This window comes from Dipodomys ordii, unplaced genomic scaffold (assembly GCF_000151885.1).
Source record: "Dipodomys ordii isolate 6190 unplaced genomic scaffold, Dord_2.0 Scaffold37, whole genome shotgun sequence".
Taxonomy (NCBI): Eukaryota; Metazoa; Chordata; class Mammalia; order Rodentia; family Heteromyidae; genus Dipodomys; species Dipodomys ordii.
In genome coordinates, this window is record NW_012267253.1 from 13240143 (window position 1) to 13263551 (window position 23409).

General features: G+C 40.9%; 1 protein-coding gene across 1 annotated transcript in view; it reads left to right on the top strand.

Moving 5' to 3' along the window:
• The first annotated feature begins 507 nt into the window (after positions 1-507).
• Acyp2 (acylphosphatase 2, muscle type) overlaps positions 508-23409 on the top strand; it is a 119407-nt gene continuing 96505 nt past the window's right edge. The window contains exons 1-3 of the mRNA XM_013017922.1: positions 508-964; positions 8633-8649; positions 10617-10726. Of these exons, the coding sequence (XP_012873376.1) occupies positions 832-964; positions 8633-8649; positions 10617-10726 (260 nt within the window). The 5' untranslated portion in view covers positions 508-831. The remainder of the gene's footprint in view (positions 965-8632; positions 8650-10616; positions 10727-23409) is intronic.

Here is a 23409-nt window from a genome sequence, read left to right on the forward strand (position 1 = left end):
CTTGAACTCTGGGCCTGGGCGCTGTCCCTCAGCTCTTCAGCTCAAGGCGAGCGCTCTACCACTTGAGCTACAGCGCCACTTCGGTTTTCTAGTGGTTTATTGGAGATAGGAGTCTCACGGTCTCTCCTGCCCGGGCTGGCTTTGACCGTGATCCTCAGATCTCAGCCTCCTGAGTAGCTAGGATTACAGGCGTGAGCCACCGGCACCCGGCTTCAAGATTTTTTTTTAAATTAACTTGTTATTATCAAGGTGATGTCCAGAGGGATTACAATTACATGAGTCAGGTAATGAGTACATTTCCTTTCTTACTAAATTCATATTCTTGAAAAGTTTTTCTTGTTCCGGAAAATACCACCATCTCTTTACTATAGGGATAACAGGCCTTTGTGACATAGAATTGCTGAAAAGCTTGCAGACCCCGTCCTAGGAAATGCCTCAACATCATCTGATAGACCGGCAGGTGCCTGGGCGTGTTTCCTACTCAAACTGGCGGGCTTGCGTCTGCGCAGCAGCAACGCTGGGCCTGGAGGAGAGGCTGAAGTGCGGTCAGAGGCGTCATCCTGGACCCCCGCGGCTGTCTCCTCCAGGGAGGCGGGGTGGGGGTGACCTTGCCTGGCTCTCTCCTCCAGGTGTACCCAGGGTCCAAGCGCGCGGCCACCGCCGCCTGTCTAGGTGTGGTTCAGCCCCTCTTCAGTGCAGGGGGCGGGCGCACGACGCCCCCACCTCCGTCCCCGTCCCCTTCCCCGCCGTCTCATTTGCGGCCTCTGACGCGTGACCCCGCCACGCTCGCGTCCCGGGCCGGTGCCAGGCGCGGGTGCGTCCGGCGCCCCCATGTGCCTCCTCCCGGTGGCCGCACTCGCCGCGCCCCGCAGCCCGCTCCGGCTCCTCGGGAGAGGGCGCGCCGCCATGTCCACCGCACAGCCACTCAAGTCCGTGGACTACGAGGTGTTCGGCCGAGTGCAGGGTAGGAGCCGCCTTGCAGTGGGAGACCCACATAGGGCCTGGGGACGGAGTGCAGAAAGTTCGGAGGAGAACCTTCCATCTTGTGAAGGCCTCTTCCTCTAGGACGGGACTTCCGCTCAGCCATGACACAGCAAGCGCGGATGGGAAAGGAGGCGAAGTGCGCATGCGCGGAAGCTGGGCTCGGCCGGGGAGAGAAGGGAGAGGAAGAGCTGGGCCCACGGGGGGTGGAAAGCGGGGAGGGGAGAGGAGGGCCTGGGGCGGAGGGCGGAGGGCTGCTGGGAGCCGTGGCCTTGCGGTCCAAAGGGAAAGGTTACCAAGAGTAGGAAAATCCAACAGTCAAGTTACTTTGAACAAAATGAGTACTGAGAAGTGGACACGTGGGGCGGCAGTGCGGGCAGATGAAGGAGGAAGAGTGGGCGAGCAGAGTCACAACGTGCCATGTGCGGGGGGGGCGGTGCGGGGGAAGAGTGGAGAGGGGAAGAGTGGGCGAGCAGAGTCACAATGTGCAATGTGCGGGCGGATGAGTGGAGGGAGGAAAAGTGGGCGAGCAGAGTCACTATGTGCAATGTGCGGGGGGGGGCGGTGCGGGCGGAAGAGTGGAGAGGGGAAGAGTGGGCGAGCAGAGTCACAATGTGCAATGTGCGGGCAGATGAGTGGAGGGAGGAAGAGTGGGAGAGCAGAGTCACTACGTGCAATGTGCGGGGGGGGGTGCGGGCGGATGAGTGGAGGGAGGAAGAGTGGGCGAGCAGAGTCACAACGTGCCATGTGCTTACGAGAAAAGGGACCCAGTGAGGGGGTGGGGGGCTTGGGAGAGAGGGGGTGATCTGACTTGAATCGAGGTGCGTTGTACGGGGCTGGGAAGGTGGCTCAGTGTAGAGCGCTTGCTTAGCATGCATGCAGCCCTGGGACTGCTCAGCACCACATACACAGAAAAAGCTGGAAGTGGCGCTGTGGCTCAAGTGGTGGAGCGCTAGCCTTGGGCACCGAGAGGCTCGGGGACAGCGCCCAGGCCCTGAGTTCAGGCCCCAAAAAGGAAAAAAAAAAACAAATGTGCATTGTACTTCTAAATTGACATGTGAAATTGAAACCCTTTTGTATAACTTTAAAGATTATTAATTTAGTTATTTTGCCAGTCCTGGGGCTTGAACGCAGGGCCTGGGCACTGTTCCTGAGTTTCTTTAGCTCCAGGCTAGCACTCTATCACTTGATCCACATTGCCAGCCCAAAAATAATTTTTACATTTAAACGAATTTTTTAAAAATGGAAAGGAAAATAACAGAAGGTGTTTAAATTACTTGTCCTGTTACTTGCCATTGAAACTACTTGGGCTTGACTTGAAATTTTTAGGACATTGAAATAATATTGACAGTTGTCTTTTTCAAGGTTACAGAGACATCTCAATTCTTAAAAGAAGTGCTACCTAATTTACATTTCATTATATATTTAGTTTAAAAGGTGGTAGTGGCTGACTTATTGTAAATAGTAGTTATAAATTGCAACATTAAATCACTCCTTGAAATTTATCCAATGGGAGTAAATACTGTGGTCATTAATATTCACTCATTCATTTAAAATAAAGGTTTCTAACTGGAAAAATTTACATCATTCTTGAATTGAATCTGATGTTCTACATATCCTCAGAGAATTTTATCCTATTGATGTGCTTGAGAATTTCTTACTGCTTACCCTGTTAGAATTTTCTGCAATCTGCATGATACATGAATATATGCATGGGCATGTATGTTCATAAAATAGAGAACTATATCTCTTTTTCTGGTCATTTGAACTTAAGGTCTGGGTGCTGTCCTTGAATTCTTTTTGCTCAAGGCTAGCACTCCACCACTTTCAGCCACAGCGCCACTTCCAGTTCATTGGAAATAAGAGTCTCATGGACTTCCCAGCCCAGGCTGGCTTTGAACCATGATCCATAGATCTCATAGATCTGAGTAGCTAGGATTACAGGCATGAGCCACCAACACCCAGCTCAAGTACATTTTGTTGTGGACAAAATCACCCATTCCTTTGCTCAGTTCCAGCTTTTTGCTGGTGAACTTGAAATAAGAGACTTGTAGATCCTCAGATCTCAGCCTCAGTGGCTAAGAATATAGGCATGAGCCACCATTGCGAGGCTCCATTATACTTCTGGTTTTGGTTTCCATCTATCCATTCTGCTTTCCACTGCATTAGTTATTTAAATACCTGTAATATATACAGGACTGTGTCTCTCACTAAATGATAGATATAATATTTTAAAAGTCAGGCTGGTGTTTTGTTCTCTTCAGGGCTGTGCCTCTGGTGAGACTTTCAGTAGGTTTTAAATTACACTGAATTGCCTGAAGATAGCTCTTTAGAAGGAATAGTGATACAGGGCTGTTTTAACTATTTGAATGATGCCGTGTGTATGGCTCCTGGGACCAGATCTTGGGTCACAGGGAAATATTGAGTGAGGCAGAATTTTATTCCTTATAAGCAAAGCGAAAGGCATTAAAAAATCATTAAGGAATGCTTTTTAAACTAGTGGCTAGATTACCTTCTGCACTCAAAATTTACATATGCAGTCAGGTCCCAGATGAAGGGGTTTATCAGAATATGAAAATTCGATTTTCCATGCTGACATTTAAAAATTCATATGGTTTCTGGAAATATCAATGTTTCTTTGTAGATTTAAAGTACATTTGCTTTGCAAATATTCACCTCAGGTTTCCTACTGATCCATCTTTCCACAAAGTAAGGAATAGTTGCAGCTGACTGAATTTTGACTGTGTTGTCCAAGACTGAAAGGCTGATGTCTGCTCCAGTTTCCAGAGCAATGTGTCACATCAGCTTCTCTTCTCTTTAGCAAGCCAGGCAGAAAGCAGTGCACAGCCCTAAAAGCCCATACAAAGCATCTTCTCCAACAGAGGCCCTGACCTGAGTGCTGTGCTCCAGTCAACACTGATAAACTGCACAAGTTTATCAAAAAGAACTTGGAATATGTCGAGTGGGTGATGGAACTTGAAATACTTGCTTTCCAGATGGCACAGTGCTTCTCAGAATTAACAAGCTGGAGGTCTTGAGACTCCTTGACACACATTTCTTTTAAGGATTTAAAATAGAGAGTATTTGAGGGGCTCCATAAATACCACCCTTTTCTCTTATTTGAGTTATTGAGAAGGAAAACAGGAGAGTGGAATTTTGGGAATGTGACTTTTAAAGATCTGTACTGTAGAATTAAACATCCCCACAAAGGTCTAATTCCTGGTGGTACCTTGCTCCCAGCAGAGGGAAAGAGAGGAAGCATCTGGCCTACACATGCTTCTCCTATTAGATAAGCACTGTGTCCCTGTGGAGGAGTCAGGGCAGGGTAGATGGTAGCCAGGAATTCTTGTAATCTTAGCTACTAAGGAGGCTGAGGTGAGAGGTGGAAATGTGGCTCAGTTGGTAGATTGCCAACCACTGAGCCAGGTACTGAGTTTGAGTTATGGTCTCTGATCTTAAAGAAAAAGAAAAAGGGCTAGGAAGGTGGCTCAGTGGTAGAGTGCTTGCCTCGCATGTATGAGGCCCTGGGTTCAATTCCTCAGCACCATATAACCACATTAAAAAAAAAAGCTGGAAGTGGGTGCTATGGCTCAATTGGTAGAGTGCTAGCCTTGAGCTGAAGAGCTGAGGGACAGCGTCCAGGCCCAGGGTTCAAGCCCCATGACTGACCAAAACAAAGCAAAACAAAACAAAAAAAAGGGCTGGGAATGTGACTTAATGGTAGAGTGCTTGCCTATCATGCATGAAGTCCTGGGTTTGATTTCTCAGTACTGCATAAACAAACAAGAAGTCAGAAGTGGTGCTGTGGTTCAATTGGTAGAGTGCTAGACTTGAGAAAAAGAAGCTCAGGAACAGTGCCCAGGCCCTGAGTTCAAGCCTCAGGACTGGGGAAAACAAACAAGACTAGTGGTTTATGTCTACCTAATCAAGAGGCTGAGATCTTAAGAATTGCAGTTAGAAGCCATCCTGGGAAGGAAAGTTTGTGAGACTCTTATCTCCAATAAGCTAATCAGAAAAAGCCAGAAATGGAGCTGTGGTTCAAGTGGTAGAGCACTAGTCTTGAGCACAAAAGTTTCGGGTCAGAGCCCAGGCCCTGAGTTCAAGCACCAGGACTGGCACAGAAAAAAAAAAAAAAAAAGAAAAAGAAAGCAAAGAAAGGAGGCTGAGATCTGGAGGAACATGATTCAAGACAAGTCCAGGCAAAAAGTTCCTGAAACCCCCGTCTCATCCAATGAAAGCTGGGCTTTTATTGTCACCTCAGCTATGGTAGGAAGATTGTGTTCCAGGCCAGCATGGGGAAAAATGAGAATGTATCTAAAAATGGTCAAAGCAGGAAGATTGGACAGTGTGGCTTAACTAGTAGAGTACCTGACTTGCAAACAGACCCTGTGTTCAAACCCTAGCAAAAAACGAAACAACCTACCAACTTAAAAGGTCAGGCCCAAAGCCTCAGATTTTGTTGGTCTTTCCCTCAGGGGTTCAAAGTGGCTGTTACAACTCCAGTCATTAGATTCATATAAAGTCAAGAAGAGAAAGGGTTCTGGTGCAATAACCTTGGATGAGTGAGTCCCTTTGGAAGAGCTTTACCGAAAGCCTCAACCAATGACCTGACCACCCTATAGAAAAACCCCTTGAGAAACACAGGAGGTCACATTGGTTGCCACCAAATGAAATCAGAGTTCTGTAAGATAGAAGAAGAGAATGAACTTTATATATGCAACCAGCAGTATCTGCCATAGGGGTGAGTTTGTGTGTTGTGTGTGCGTGCGTGTGCATGCATGTGCCAGTTGTGGCACTTGAACTTGGGGCCTGAGCTCTTTTGCTCAAGGCTAGCACTCTACCACTTTGAGCCAAAGTGCCACTTCCTTTTTTTTTTTTTGAATAGTTAGTTGGAGTTAAAAGAGTCTGACGGGGGCTTTTCTCCCTGGGTTGGCTTTGAACTTTAATCCTCAGCCTCCTGAGTAGTATGAATCGCTGCTGCCTGGCCTACTCATAGGTATTTTTTAGTGAATAAATTTGTAAATATAATTGTTATGTTTAGTATCCTTTCTCACATAGTGACTCCAAAAAGACACTACAGAAAGACTGATCTACATAGTTACAATCTCCAAATATCAGATCTATAGCCACTACAACTTAAATTTCAATTAATATGTATTGGGTTTTTTCACATAAGATGTATTTGTCTTTTTATCCTACTTGTCACTGTCTAAAGTAATGAATAATACTTATCTATTTTGTCAGTATGAGCTTAGCCTAAAATTAACCTAAATTAGCCTCTTAATTTTCAATGAATTCTGTAGTGCTACTATTTTAAGTTCTTAAAAGAAGGGCTGGGTACAATGGCTCAAGCCTAGCTATTTGGGAGGTAAAAATCTGAGGTAAAAAGTTTGTGGGACTTGTCTCAGCTAGTAGCTAGGGGGCTGGGAAGGTAGCTCAGTGGTAGAGCACTTGCTTTGCATGCATGAGGCCCTGGGTTCGATTCCTCAGCACCACATAAGCAAAAAGAAAAAAGCCGGAAGTGGTGCTGTGGTTCAAGTGATAGAGCGCTAGCCTTGAGCTGAAGAGCTGAGGGACAGCGCCCAGGCCCAGAGTTCAGGCCCCACAACCAGACCCCCCCCAAAAAAAAGAATCAACTAGTAGCTAGGTGCAGTGTCTTTTGTTTGCTGTCCCAGTGACCCATACAAGCATCATAGTCCAGGCCAGTTCAGTCATGAAGTAAGACCCTAAAAATAACCCACACAAAAGGGATGGCAGAGTGGCTCAAGTAGTAGAACACCAGCCTAGCAAGTACAAGGTGCTGAGTTCAAATCCCCAGTGCTGCCAATATGTGTATGTAGTCTTATTAATCATAAGTACAAATACTTTTACATTTAAAACTTTGGAAATTTAAATCAAATTAATACAGGAAGACTGATGATATAAATGATAACCACCATATCCTGTTTCAGTTTACTATTCCTGTTCCTAGAGAGTCAAATGAGACTAGCATTGAAGTATTTCTGTTTTTAGTAATTGTGATTGTTATGTCTTTATGATTTGTATGTGTACTGTATATATACCTAATGTTATGAACATGGTGTCAGCTTACACATTAGTAACTCTTTTATAGTTATATTCATCATATATATCAATATGATATGCTTATATGTAGGCATATACATACATGTACATTATATTACCAGTTCCTATATAATATTTCTAGTTAAAGCTTGGCCCAAATCAACATATAATTCTTGAGATTTTTTTTTTCTTGTCTTGGGTCTTGAATTTAGGGCCTGGGTGCTGTCCCTGAGCTTCTTTTGCTCAAGGCTAGCATTCTACCACTTGAGCCACAGCTCTCCTTCTAGCTCTTTTTGTAGTTTATTGGAGATAAGAGTCTTGGGAATTTTCTGCCTGGGCTGGCTCAAATGGTCAAATGGTGATCTCCAGATCTCAGCCTCCTGAATAGCTAGGATTACAGTTGTGAGCTAGCAGTGCCTGGCTGTCTTGAGATTCTTTTGAATGTTGTAAATTGAGTTATCACCACTTAAATACATCACAGAAACTTAAATTCTAATCAATATGGTGATATGTATATTAGTAATATTATGAACAGTTATGTATTTTTCATAAATATTCGTCAGATAGTTTTTCCTTCATTCATTTATTCAACAACTATGTGACCAGCTGTGATCAAGATGTTGGTTGAACAAGACAGAAAAAAAATCCTACTGTCATAGAATTCATAGTTTACCATGAAGACAGGGAATAAAACAAGAAAATAAGCTGGGTGCCAGTGGCTCATGATTGAATCTTAGCTACTCAGGAGTCTGAGATCTGAGGATTGCAGTTTGAAGCCAGCCTGGGCAGTAAAGTGTATGAGACTCTTTATCTCCAGCTAACTAGCAGAGAGCTGGAAATGTAGGTTCAAGTGGTAGAGCACCAGTCATAAGGGACAATACCCAGACCCTGAGTTTAAGCTCTAGTACCAGTACCAAAACAAAAATTATAAAACACAAGTAAGTATATAATAATTGCATATAGTAATCAGTACTACATATGTGTAGGAAACATTGCGGGTGTTGTTGTTTTGGGTAAATAAGGGATGTTTGCTAAGGTGGTGACATTTGTACAGAGATGATAATCATAAGAAAAGGTTAGACCTGAAAAGATGAGGAGAGGAGCATTTCTGCAGAACAAATAGTTGATGAAAGACCATGAACAGGTAATCTCTTCGGCATGTTTAAGGGTCCCAAAGAGGCCCAAAGGAGTGAGTGAAGACCAAGTGCTAAGAGATGAGGGATAAGCATTGGTCAGGAGCATGGAGAACTTGGAAACCAGAATTTATTTTGTTTTGAGTATCATGGGCAGTCACTAAAGTGTTTGAAGCTGGTGGAGGAAGTGATATATTTTGCTTAAGAAAACTAATGTGGTTGATTTCTGAAGAGTGCCTTGCAGAAGGCCTCCCTGGAAGCAGGGAGATCTGTTGAGGAAGTGCTTGCAATAGGTTGGTTGAAAGACTGTGGACACATAGGTGTAAGGGCGTTATTACTTTTCATTATATAAACAGCTTGAGCAGAAGTGAACTACTTTTTTAGTAAGTCGTAGTGAAATTTGAAAAGGTAAAGGTACAAAAGCTGACATTATTTCTTGTCTTTCTTTTATGCAGGTGTTTGCTTCAGAATGGTAAGTCAATACAATCTGTTTATTTTTGCCGTTTTCAGTTATTTTTAATCGCAGATATAGAAATTTTCTACATAATGTTAGTCTAGTTTGTCTTTGACAGCAAATGAAATGCATGGATTTTCCTTGAATTTACTGATTGTGTTTTTTATTAAAAGTTAAAACACTGGTCTATAATAGCTAGGTGCTTGTGGCTCACATCTGTGATCATAGTTAAGAAACTCTATGAAATTCATATCTTTAATTGAGCACCAAAAAGCCAGAAGTGAATATGTAATTCAAGTGGAAAAGTGCTAGCCTTGAACAAAAAAGCTCAGAGACAGTTCCCAGTCCCAGAGTTCAAGTCCCCATGATTGGCACACACAATCCTCTCCCCGCAAAAAAAACAATAACATAAAAACCCTACTCTATTAAAAACATTACAGGTTCCCCAGCTTTTAGTTAATGTTTCCTGTGAATTTTAAAAGTATTCTCTCTTGGTGATTCAAGAGAAACATTTTCAGAGGTATAATGAATATTAAGTATGAGACTTCCCAGATGTTCTGATAGAAAAAGGCAAATGTTATATATGGAAGGGTTCCCAGAATTTCTATAGTTAAAATTCTGTGTCTCTTTCTAAATTTTTACTTAAAATTAAAATTGTTTTCTAAAAGTTTTGACTGAGTTCTCAGTTACTATCTGAGCTGAGTCATTTTACTTCCAACCTCTGAAAGTCCAGTGTGTTCCCACCAATGGAGTCTCTGTATTGTGAGATGGCTCTATGTTCCAATTGCTTCCAATTTCAGTTGTATTTTGATTGTTTTCAAACCAACTCTTCCTCTGTCTTAGCTGCAATCATTTTTGTTAGTGTGGCTTTACCTAGTTAAATCTTTTTTTTTTTTGGTCGGTCGTGGGGCTTGAACTCTGGGCCTGGGCACTGTCCCTCAGCTCTTCAGCTTGAGGCGAGCACTCTACCACTTGAGCTACAATGCCACTTCTGGTTTTCTGGTGGTTTATTGGAGACAGGAGTCTCACGGTCTCTCCTGCCGGGGCTGGCTTTGAACCGCGATCCTCAGATCTCAGTCTCCTGAGTAGCTAGGATTACAGGCGTGAGCCACCAGGGCCCGGCTACCCAGTTAAATCTTGATGGAGATCTTGGCCATATTGACCTCCAAACAGAAGAGTATCCTTCTGAAGCACTCTGGTGGAAGAGCTTTTTAGTGTGACATGATTAAAATAATGTAATCTCAACATGTTTCATTTTCATTTTCCAGAAGCATAACTGAATCTGAAACTGTGAAAAGGAATTTTGAAAAGAAAAACACCAATAAAGCTTACCTTCAGAATAATAGGTTAGATTAATTTGGCCAGAGATAATTATATCAGTTTGTGGCAAGTCCAGAACCAATGGAAAACACAACAGAATCTTTTAATCATGCAATAACTCTGACAACCAGCATGTCTGGACTAGTATTCTTGTTAGTTTAATTTTCTTACTAAAATTATTTCCTCTTAACTTGGTTGGAAATTTGGTTGGAAGTCTCAAGATGTTTTTGCTTCTGTTTTAACCTGTGAATGCTTTATGCTGATCATACTAGAATTTTTTTTGGTCAGTGATTGAGAATCTTGGATTACTTTTATTTTGTAATCCAGATTAACAATTCAATTCACAGTTAGCCAGTGTGAGAGAAATCCAGCTGAATTTTATGAATTCCAAAATACATCATAGAAAGTATCTATGAAGTAATACCCAGTTTTAGTTGATTTACTTTCTAATATTATACTTGTCTTTACTGAAAGTACAACTTCACAAAATATGCCATTTAAATGAAGGTTCCTATAAAGAATGATTGTTATAGCAATTGTTGGCATAGACTGTATTTGAGAAAAAAATGATCATCAGCTTAGCATTTCTTAATAATAGAACTGAGTAAGTTATGAGTTCTGACTTTTGACGATGGACTCATGTCCCTTGTTTGCTCCTGAACCAGTACACAGAAGGTGAAGCCAAGAAAGTAGGAGTGGTTGGTTGGGTGAAGAACACCAGCAAAGGCACTGTGACTGGCCAAGTGCAAGGGCCTGAAGAGAAGGTCAATTCCATGTGAGTAGTAAGGCTAATGTGGGTGAATCTTTCCTAGCTATTTTAGTATTTCATTGAGTAATAAAAACAGGGCAAGATTTAGTCTGTAGATTATAATTAAACCCACATTCTCTAGGTAGGTTAGCAAGAAATTCACAGAGTTAGGGTGACATTTCCTTGTTGAGGAGTAGACTTCCTAGTTGGGCAGGCTTTAAGAAAAGCTGTCATGGGCTGGGAATGTGTCTTAGTGGCAGAGTGCTTACCTAGCATGCATAGAGCCTTAGGTTGGATTCCTCAGTACCACATAAACAGAAAAAGCTGCAAGTGGCACTGTGGCTCAAGTGGTAGATTACTAGCCTTGAGCAAAAGAAGCTCAGAGACAGTGCCCGGGCCATGAGTTCAAACCCTAGGGCTGGCCAAAAAAAAAAAAAAGCTGTCATATCATTCCATAGTCTATGAAGCCATCCTCCCTAGATTCCTCCAACATGTGCCCATGACCAGAGTCCACAGATTCTTCCTTTGAAATGTTGGAACAGAAAAACATAGGATCAGCTGGGTGCTGGTAACTCGTGCCTGTAATCCTAGCTACTCAGGAGGCTGAGATCTGAGGTTTGTGGTTTGAAGCCAGAGTGGGCAGAAAAGTCTGTGAGACATTTATCTCCAATTAACCCTGTAGAAAATTGGAAGTGGTACTGAGGTTCAAGTGGTAGAAAGCTGCCTGAGCACAGAGGCTCAAGGACAGCACCCAGGCTCTAAGTTCAAGCCCCACAACTAACCAACCAACCAAAAAAAAAAAAAAGCATAGGCCCTTAATGATGGTTTTTCAAGGTCGTAAAGTAGCTTTTTTATTGTGTAAGCCCTTTATTTGTCTAATCGATATTTTATTTTTTACTTTTGATGAAGATGTGTTAATGGGACTGGGAAGGTTGCTTGGTGGTAGAGTACTTGCCTAGCATGCTTCAAGCCCTGGGTTTGATTCCTCAGTACCACATAAACAGAAAAAGCTGGAAGTGGTGCTGTGGCACAAGTGGTAGAGTGCTAGCCTTGAGCAAAAGAAGCTCGGGGACAGTCCTGAAGCTCTGAATTCAAGCCCAAGGACTGGCAGAAAGGAAGGAATGAAGAAAGGAAGGAAGGAAGGAAGGAAGGAAGGAAGGAAGGAAGGAAGGAAGGAAGGAAGGAAGGAAGGAAGGAAATATGTTAATGAGCTGTATGGTTATGATAACATAGGTCCTTGGAATCCAAGGGAGAGCAGATTAGTCATAGGGAAACCTTGCTCTGTGCACATTTCATTTTCAGCTTCATAATTTCCACTGCTTTATTTTTTTAATAAAAAATAGTTTACAGTTATTGAGTACTTATAGTATGTTGGGAAATATGGTAGGTACATTATATGAATTATCTTGGTTAATCTGTACAACAGGTCCTGTGAGGTAGGTACTAAGTAATACCTAATTCATTTTCTTGTTCATAAATTGCCTTTGTTTCATCTTCCCAGTATTTATTTTAAAGTGTACATTATTAGCCCTTAATGTACTTTATCCTCCCACTTTACAAATGATAAAAACTGGTTTGGTCTTCTGGGTGGATGTCTGAGGTTACATTCTTTCTATCTCTGTTTCACATATGCACAGCAGACACATAGACACATTTGGGCACATACATTTATATCTTTTGATCAATACGTGTTTTTGAAAATGAAGTCATAGTGTTTACCCTTCTCTACATCTCACTTTCATCACTCGAAGACACATCTAGGAAAATCCCTTTGTGTCAGATGTGTAGCTTGAATTCATTCTTGTTAATGACTGCTTAATATTGTAAACTATAGGTATGCCATTATTTATTTCCCTTGCAAGAAACTTTCTCCCTTCCCTTCCTTTCTTCCTTCCTTCTCTCCCTCTGTCCCTTTATCCCAACTCTATATAATAATGATACCAATGATTTTATATTAATAAGTTACATCCTAGGGGTGTTGATCTGTTGGTTGAATTATCTCTGTATTCCTAATGTAAACATACTCATCAAACTGCTTTCAAAATAGCTGTAAATGTGTATTTCTTCATTCTGTTATCAATTGGTATTATTATTCTGTAAATCTTATTTGGTTAGCCATCAAGTGATGATTATTTTAGTGTAATTTGTGTTTCTCTAAATATTTCTGAATTGAGCATTTTTAGGGCTGTGGCTAGTGGCTGGTATATTTGTTCTCATGAACTCCATTTTCTTTTTTTTAAATTTTTTAATTGTTATTTATATAGGTCAGGTAAAGAGTTAATTTCTTTTTGGACAATATCACCTTTCCCTTGCTCTCCCCCAGTTTTTTCCTCCCATCCCCACCTGCAAGTTGTTTAGTTCATTTTCAGCGTTGTGTCTAGTGAGTACCATTGCTGCATTTGTTTACCCTTTGACACTCCAATTCTCTGTCTTTCCTTACACTTCCAAAAACATAAATGAACAAATAGGATAAAAAGAAAATGAAAAAAGAAACAAAGAAAAAAACCCTCTTGTTTCCCTTCATGAACTCCATTTTCAAGTCTTTCCCTGCTTCCCCCCTTGCCTCTTGCCAGTATTTTTGAGCTCTTTACATCCTGGTAATGATGGATTAACTCACTGTTATATATTTTGCACAAATTTCACCAAATCTAGTGTTGGTTATTAGTTTTGTTTATGATAGTTTTTGTAGCATAAATTGCTTTTAACTTTTATGAACTCAAAGATGGCTATTTTTTTCTGGTTGAGAAACAGATTGTATCTTTTAGGTTTTCTTCTAGCTTCTGATGCTTTGTTAATTATGTTTAAGCATTGATTCCATCTGGAATTTGTTTCCAGGATAAGGGGATTGTTTCTACCTTATGGGTAGCAAGTTGGGTAGCAAGGCATCAATTACTAAATCTTCACTCTTCCCCCAATCAACTTGAAATGCATTTTGTTAAATGTTACAGTATCAGATAAACTACATTTTATTTTGGATTCTGTTCTCCACTGATCTATTTACCTATACCACACCAATATTCCATATGGGTTTAATCACACAAGTTTTATAGTTTATTTTCTCCCATTCCTTTATCTGCTTTCTTAGGTCTTGTTTTCTCTAAATTTTATGACACTCTTATCTCCTTAGTTGGAATTCTGTTACATTTTTGTTTCAAGGAACTTCCTTAGCTGGGTATAGTAACTCCTGCCTATAATCCTCCAGCCTCTTGTGAGACAGAGATTGGGAGGATCAAAGTTAGAGGCCAGCTCCAGCCAAAAGTTCATGAGACCTCATCTCAACCAAAAAAAAAAAAAAATGGGCATAGTGGTATATATTTGGCATACATGCTACATCAGGAAGTATGTAAATAGTAAATAGTATAAATATGTGGGCTGGGGAAATAGGAGAGTTAACTTGAAAATATAAATGAAAAAAAGCTGAAGGCATGGCTTAACTAGAAAAACATCTGTTTAGAAAGCATAAGGCTTTGAATTCAAGCCCTAGGAACACTCTCTCTCTCTCTCTCTCTCTCTCTCTCTCTCTGTCACACACACACACACACACACACATACTTCGCTAGTTTACACTTTTAAAATATGCTTTATTTTTAGTAACAGTGTATCCAGAGAAAAATTGTATAGAAGAGAGGTTTCTACATATTCTTAACTCCTTTTTACTTTTATTAACATTTTGCATAATATTATACATATGTTATAATTATGAATATTGATACATTACTATTAAGTAATTGCATTGTGGAAGTTAAGTGAGAAGAATTCACACAAAGCATTTAGCACGGTGCCTGGCATATAGTCAATAAACATTCAATACTGTTGTATGACCCCTGGTACTCCACTTCATACATAGTGAGTGGTGGTTGTCCAGGCCAACTGTGAATGCTACTAGGCTCCTAACTATAGATTGTCCTTGCAGGACTGGGATAGAGAAATAAGTATGATTGTCACTAGTATGTGAATGGTGTTTGAAGTCATATGTATAAATCGGATTATCCAGGGGGACCTTGTATAATGACAAGTATGCTGGAGAGTGCCTTATTTTCTTCTAGTTATTAAAAAAAATTCTAAAAATGTGCTGTGTTAAAGAGATGCGGACATTAGAGTTCAATTGCCTTAAAGGCAGGAATCTGATTTATTCCCAAACTGTGGAAATACAGAATGCAATAGATACCAAACTTAACATAAGAGCTAGCCGGGCTGTATTTGTAGTAGCCCTGCTCTGCCCTTGCTAACAAGCCAGCAGTATGGAAAGACACACTGCAGATGTATGTGTTTTATTTTCTCACAAAGAATGACTGATGGCTTTCTTTTGCAAGTTGCACTCTTGTAATTCTAATTGTAGATGTGAATCTGGCAGCCTTTTTTGATGTCTAGGAACCATTTCTGAATCTATTTTATTAAAATAGATTAGGGCTAAAATAAAAATAGATTTCTATTTCTTAGTAATCACTTAAAATTAATGTACTAATTGATGACAGTAGGCATAGGTCTTTGACAGAATTCTTACTATATATATATATATATATATATATATATATATATATATATATATATATATATATTTTTTTTTTTTTGGGTCCGGTCGTGGGGCCTGAACTCTGGGCCTGGGCACTGTCCCTCAGCTCTTCAGCTCAAGGCTAGCGCTCTACCACTTGAGCCACAGCGCCACTTCCGGCTTTTTTCTTTTTGCTTATGTGGTGCTGAGGAATCGAACTCAGGGCCTCAGGCATGCAAGGCAAGCACTCTACCACTGAGCCACCTTCCCAGCCCCTCCCTGTAACTCTTGAATTTCCTGTTACCAATAACTTGTGTTAATGTGACTTTGTTACAGTTGATGAGCCAATGTTGATATTAAGACCATTAACTAAGGGGGGAGGCTGGGAAGGGATGTGAAGGATAAACAAAAGGAGGAGGCTGCAATGCTTGGTAAGAAATGTACGCATTATCCTGCCCATGTAATTGTAACCCCTCTGTAAGTATGTTCACAAATAAAATTAAATTAAAAAAAAAAGACCATTAACTAAAGCCTACAGTTTACATTAGGGTTCACTCTGATGTTGTGCATTCAGATTTGACAGATGTATTATGACATATACCTACCATTACAGTATTATACAAAATAGTTCCATTGTCCTAAAAATTCCCTCTTAGCTTAGGTTGGTCTAGAACTTGGGATCTGCCTGCATTACCCTCTGGAATACCAGAGTTACAAGGGTTTACTTTTGTACCCAATTCATTTTTATGTATTATTTTTTATCATAAAGATACTGTTATATATTCTTAAAATTAACTTAGCGTACAAAAAATGGGGGTATAAAATATTTTTTAAAGAAAATAGCTGGATATAGGTGGCTCAAGCCTGTAAATCTTAACTATTCAGGAGGCTGAGATCTGAGGATCATGCTGCACAGCCAGCCCAGACAGGAAAATCCAAGAGACACTTATCTACATGTAACCATCAAAAAGCCACAAGTACAGCTGTGGCAAACATGATGGCGTACTAGCACTCAGCAAAACCAAGTTCAGAGACAGTGTCCAGGCCCTAAGTTCAAGCCTCAGGACTGGCGCGCGCGCACACGCGAGCACACACACACACACACACACAAATATATTTCAACTTTTCTAAAGCTTGACACATATTTCAGTATACTTATTACAAAGCAAATGTGATCATTCTTTTTTTTTAATTTACAAAAAGCTTGCATAATTGTTCTAAAAATTCAATACCATAGAATTATATTGAGTAAAAATGTTTTCTTTCCTAAATCCTACATATCACATATTTTCCCTGTGTATAAAATGTGTATATGTGCTAAGAATAAATACATTTTTACCTTACTGTAAAAAATTCCAATTACACACATTTTCATGTTTCTTATGTGAGGAGACCCAAAATTAACAAACTAGATATTTTCAGATAATGGTATTTGCTATGAAAGAAGTAGTGTTTTCCTTTTTTTGGTTGTAGGGCTTGAACTTCAGCTGTCTGTGCATTTTTTTTTTCCTTCAAGGCTAACACTCTACCACTCTGAGCCACATCTCCACTTTTGGTTTGTAGGTGTTTAATTGTAGATAAGAACCTTTCCTGTCCAGTCTGACTTTGAACCATGATCCTCAGATCTTAACCTCCTGAGTAGATAGGATTACAGACCTAAGTCACTAGCACTGGGCCATTTTCCTTCTTTAAATGGGATGGTCAGGGCCTTTTGAGGAGGTGAGTGGAAGATATTTCCAGCATAGAACCCTGGTAGAGCATTCTGAGCACAAGGAACAGAAAGCCCCTGTGTACCTAGGCAGGTTGTGGGACTCACTTGCAGAACTGGGCTTACCCTCAAGGCTTTGCTCTCCGTTGGCTTTTTCACTGATAGCTGACACTCTACCATTTTTGAACTATTCCTCCATTTCAGCATATTTGCTGTTTAACGAAAGACAGAATTTCACACTTTTCTACCCAGATTGGCTTTGAACTGTAATGATCAGATCTTAGCCTCATGAGTAGCTAGGATTACAGGACTAGCACCCAGCAACTTTCTCCCCCTCATGGTCCTTGCTAGGTAGCCCCAGATGGCTAGCTTCTACTTTGGCAATCCTCCTGAGTGTTGGGATTAAAGGAATACACTATTGTGTCTAGTTTTGGATTGTAACTTTTGGGGATGCATTTTAGTTAAAATAGTTTGTCATAATTTTTTTACTCAACAAGTATTTGTGTTTTGCCATGACCCTCTGCCAGATACCAAAGGAGTATAAAGATGATTAAAAGTATTGTGAAAAATTCAAATAGTTTATTTAATTGGGGTGAAAGAGGTCAACTCAATGCAGTCTGGGAAGTAGCAGGGTGGGAATAGGAATGAGGCTGAGAGAACACAGGGAAAGGAGTCTTCCTTCTACCCTGGGAAGAAAGATGCACATGCCTCTCCTTCCAGACTTTTCTGTCTCTTTTTTTAGCATTTCAGTCCTGCTACACCATGTTTCTATTTCCTCCCTTAGGACTTTCGTGGGATCACCTTCCTCTCCCTAGAAAGGGTACCCCATTCCTGTCTCCCACCCTCACTATACATCTCCCCCTCCCCCTACGGTGCTCTCACTCTAAGCCTGCTTCAGCCCATCACATAGCACAGCTGTTAGGAAAGGATTTCTTGCTTCAAAGCCCCTGCCTTCATCCTAAGAGAATGCTTTCAGCTGTAAGTAAGAGATAAACCTTCTAGACAGTAACCTGATAAACAGCTGATTCCAACAAATAGGGTTTATTCTATTCAGACATAAAGGAGCCTGCAGTCATCGGTTGCAGGCACTTGTGTCAGGACCTGTATCTGTAGGATTCCCCTGTAGGATGGCTCCCCCAGCTTGAAACATCCATCATACACACATTCAGGGTTAGAGGATGGACAGCTCTGGGCTTCCTCCTTGCCTGCTGGTGGTGCTGTTTTGGAAGGTTCTAGAAACTTTAGGAGGTAGGTCTTACTTGGTTACTGGGGGTGGTTCCTTGGGGATATTTCTTCCTTGGCTGTGGCACACTGTTCACCTCTGGCATACTTCTAAGTTATATGCCATTCTCTTTCCCTAGCTGGGATGATGTGCCATGGGCCTTCCCTGGCTGTGATTAGCTTTCCCACATGCTAATAAGTAGGGAAAGGAGAAGGGGAGTATATAAAAGAGGGTGCTGGGTTCAACGTTCATAGTCACTTGTCACACCTCTTAGGTCTGAAAGCTTCTGCAAGGCAGGGGTTGTCCTGTTGTTTCTTGAGTTCCCAATATACAGCACAATGCCTGCCACACACAAAGAAAAAAGTGGGAATTCTAGAAGAAAATTTCAGGTACAAAGGCACTGTGGAAAGAACCTCTATTGTGAACATAGGCAGAAGACAGGAAACGGAGAAAATGGAAATGAAGGCTGAAAAGGTAGGATTAAAGTCAAAGTAATAAAAGCTTGATGTCACATTAACTTCTTTGGTGAGTAGTGGGGAGTTGGTGAAAAGTTTCAGGCCAGAGACTGACCCAGTGAGTCTGTGGGGTATGATATTGTATTAATTTTCTATCACTGTGGCCAAAATGCTACGCACAAATAACTTAAGGAGGAAGGGTTTGTTTTGGCTCATGGTTTTAGAGGTTGGCCTCAGATGGGACATCATGGCAGTGGGAGTGTGTGGTGGAGGACCTTCTTTACCTCATTTCAGACATAAATCAGAGAGAAGGGGCCAGGAACAAGATAGCCTATGGAACTGCTCCCAATATCCTCCTCCCTTCAGGTAGGTCCTACCTCTTAAAGTTTCTAGAACCTCCCAACATAGTGCCACCCCAGAGGGGGACCAGATGTTCAAACCATGAGCATGTGAGGGACATGGCACATTTAAACCTTAACAGATAATAACGGTGTTAGTACTGTTTCTAAGAGCTAGAAGAAGGGAGATTAGAATTAGAGATACTAACTACCATGTCATTTTGTGGCTTGATAAAGGAGAACAAAGAATGATGTAGAGGATTTAACAAATAATTTTAATTTTCCTCTAGGAAAGTGATTCTCTTTAAGTATAATTCTGAGTCAATAGTATCAGCATTAGCTGGCAGCTCAGGGAGAATGTAAATTCTTGAGTTCCACTGGAACATAACGTACTGCAAACCCCTCTAGAATAGGGTTCAGAAATGTGTATGAAATCCTAATCTACATTAAAGTTGAGAACTGCTGAACTAGAGAAATAGGTCTGAACTGTAAAGAAATCCTTGGAGGTAGATCATCCAATCTGGTGCACCCATTCTACACAGTAGAATCACCTGAGAGGTTGTACAAAGGTGTAGTCTAGTCCCACCTCCTCCACAGCAGAATCTGAATTTCTAGAGCTGAGATCCAGCCATCCAATTGTTTCTAATACTCCCAAGTGGTGCCAGCATGCAACCAGGTTTCTGCGAAGCACTGATCTCATAAACCTGTTCATGAGAAGATTCAGGATGAGAGAATTGTTTAAGATTATACAGCAAGTTCAGGTAAAACTATCTCTGGAATCAGTAGTAAACTGTCTTCTTCATGATTGTTTAAACACTAATCCAAAACTTTTTTGCCCTAAGATAACAATTTAATCCAGTTTGCCTTAAGATAAATCACTTAATCATTCACAGTGACAAATACAACTGCCAGATTTTAGAAGAAGAAATAGATTACAGACAATAAAAATTCAGTTCTCAGCCAGGTGCCAGTGGCTCATGCCTGTCATTCTAGCTACTCAGGAGGCTGAGATCTGAGAATCATGATTTGAAGCCAGTCCAGAAATGAAAGTCCAGAAAATTGGAATTTGAGCTGTGGCTCAAAGTGGTAGAGCACTAGCCTTGAGTGGAAAAGCTCAGGGACAGTGCTAAGGCCCTGAGTCCAAGCCTTTATGACTGACAATAATACAAGAATTCATTTTTTATTTACATAAGTGGTATTTCACACATTAGAAAATACTCCTTATTGTAACAACTTGGTAAAAGTATATATTTTGAACACGAATTGAAAAGATACAGGGAGATATGCTTATACAGAGGTTTATTTGTGTGCATATAATAACAACTCTTTTTTCAAACTCTAGGTGGAGCTCTTTGGTCTTTATATATATAAATTTATTTATAGTTTTGAGCCTCTTTTTTTTTTAAAGAAGGAGCTATTTTGAGCTTATTTTAAAATTCATAATGAGTATTGTCAACATTTCTCAGCTCAATTTTTCTGCTTCTTTCAGGGCTATAGAGTTAAATTTTTATTTTTGTTTTATTGCTGGACCAAATCCAGATACAGGCTTTAGAGTCATGTTCATATCCATCTTAAATATGTGCTGTTGTCTCCTAGTATTTTATGAGCAGAACGTGCTTCTCATGTTTGTTGTTTCTGATAAGCCTTGGTGCTGAAGTGGAATTTCTATGAGGCTCTATGAGGCGTGTCTTCCTTTATGAATGATGCCAGTGGAGAAGGTCCCTGTGGATAACACAGCTGTTGCTATAGTAATCTCTTCAGCTATTTTTAACCCACTGTGCAAAAGAGCATTAGCAGCTATGTTCTTACAACATACATGAAACATTTTGCTGTGACTTCCTTTTCTCTTCCTTCTCGTTTTAGTAGTTGGGAGGACTTTATGGGGTTATACTTCCCCATATAGGAGGCATGTTATTTGTAAATGGTATAAGCTAATGATTCAGTTCCTAGACCCGCAGTACCACCATTGACATCACCTAACAATTTATTGGAAATTAAAATTCTCAGGTTCCACTCTACCCTGAGCTAGAAATCTTGGGTGGGGTTCAACTGTCTATGTTGACACTGGTGTAAGCTATTTAAAAGGATTCTGTATTCGCTGGATCCAAGTTCCTTCTGTGTAGTCATTTTGCTCATGTTGGGTTTCTCCAGTGTTTATCAAATCACCCATCGATGTTGATCAAGGAAAGGATTCTCAGTAGTAAATTAGGGGTAGACCCTGAGACACTGAATTTCTAAGACTCTCAGGAAGTATGGATTTTGCTTGCCCTGGAACATGTTTTGAATGGTGACAATATTGACCAGCCAAATAGCACATGGTTAGACTTAACCCACGTCTACATATAAAGAGTTATATATGGTTTAGTGACATACAGTATACTTTTGGTTTAATATGCCTAGAACCAGCAAGTTCTTACTTACCATTCACAGTGATGGCAATTTCTGGGCTACAGTGTTCTCTTGTCTAGTTTAAAGTGAAGAAATCCTGGCCAAGTGGTAGCGTCTAAGAGTCAGCCAGGCATGCATACATGCATAGTCAGTAGTTCAGACTGTCAAGCTTGACTTCTTGTCTAGGAAGGATTATAAAAGCTGGTGCTAGTTGCTCATGCCTGTAAATCCTAGCTATTGGAAGGCTGAGATAGGGAGGAAGATGAGCAGAAAAGTTCACGAGCCAGGTGCTGGTAGTTCATGCCTATAATCCTAGCTTACTTAGGAGGCTAGGACTTGAGGCTCATAGTTCAAAGCCAGCCTGGGCAGGAAAGTCCATGAGACTCTTATCTCTAAACACCAAAAAGCAGGAAATAAAGCTGTGGATCAAGTGGTAGAGTGCTAGCCTTGAACACAAAAGCTCATGGATAGCACCTAGACTCTTGAGTTCAAGTCTCAAGACTGACACAAAGAGAAGACAAAAAAGTTTGAGACTCCCTCACCTGTAGCTACACATGGTTTGAAGAGTATCATTAATGAAATATGCATTCCAGAGGTTAGAGCCTGGCTCAGTTGGCAGAGCATTAGCCAGTGAGCAAAAGCAGCGGGTACTGAGTTCAAGTCCCAGATCCAGACCTAAAAAAAATAACACAGCTTGAGTTGAAATAATAGACTGGAAGCTGAAACACTGCACTGGGTGTGTAATGATGAGTGAAAGTGGAAGAAATATAAAAAGGAAGAGAATTGGCAAATGGGAAATAGAGGAAAATGGGAGAAAAGTGAAAAAAATAATTACATGAAAGGCAGGGGTGTTTGGGCTATATACCTGTCCTTGGTGAGTCTTTTGTTGCTAACCACCTTATTCTTACTTTCCAACTAGCCTTTTTGGAGATGCTATATGGACCAGGTTGGTTCAAGTGGTATTCTCTTTTTCCTAATTTGAAGTTTCTGCATTACTGTATTCCATTCACATTTACTCTTTGGTTTTGCATCTTCCTTTAGGATTCCGTTTTATTTCCCACAGTCAGAGAATGTATGTTGAATACTAATAGTCATAAATTCCAAAGGATCTCCTCCAACCCCCTCACCCCCAAAAGATATTTTTTAAAAATCTAGTACTTGGAGCAGAGGGAAGCTGCTATTACAGCAATGGCAGGTGTCTCCACGCCCCAGCTAGGATGATAGTAAGATGGCTGCTTTAGGGTGGAGAGAAGATGGTGCCAGGAGAACATTCGGAACCGGTCTTTGTAGGAAGGGTACTCCCTCTCTTCACCCCAAGGAAAAACCAAAGCATATTGGGCCCTTGGAGTCCTTAGATACAGGATTTTTCTTCTGGGAAACCCATGTAGCTATTTCTCTACAATTACCAGCCATTTTGTAGATTCTCTAAAAGTCCTTGGAATCCATGTAAAGATACTGAGTCAGAGCCACTTGATCTAATTTGATGCAGAAAACCCTACTATGGCACCTTACTATGACAAATCACATATGTAACACTTTTTAATGAGAAGTGTGAAATTTTACCTTCTGGCTTAGTCATTCCCCCAATATTACAGCTTGATCCATTGGTCCAGTGGTGCCTCACTATTATTTTTGTCTGAGTACAGCCTTAATTATTGACTTTGTGCTGTCTATATGGTCAGCCAGTGAGACCAAAGTGTGTATGTATCTGTCCTTGGTGGTACCTTGAGAACATCCAGGGGCTTTTTTTTTAAGTTTCCAGTATAGTTTGAGCTGATAGCCCTTTGGACTAGCATTTATTCATTCCATTATTACCAAGTATCTATTGGGTCAGGCAGAGTATTGGGAACTGTGGATACAAAGATAAGTAATGCATCTCTTGCCCTTAAATACTTGAGAGGAGATGATGGGTAAACAGAAGAATGTGTGTACAGGATGAAGCAAGACATGGAGGATTTGGTCAAGAAGGGTCTTAGGAGCTTTTTTTTTATTGTGAAAATACTGTACAGAGGGATTACAATTACATGGGCAAGATAATGAGTACATTTCTTATCAAGCATTGTTGCCTCCTCCTTTGTTTCCCCTTCCCATCCCATCCTCCCCCCCA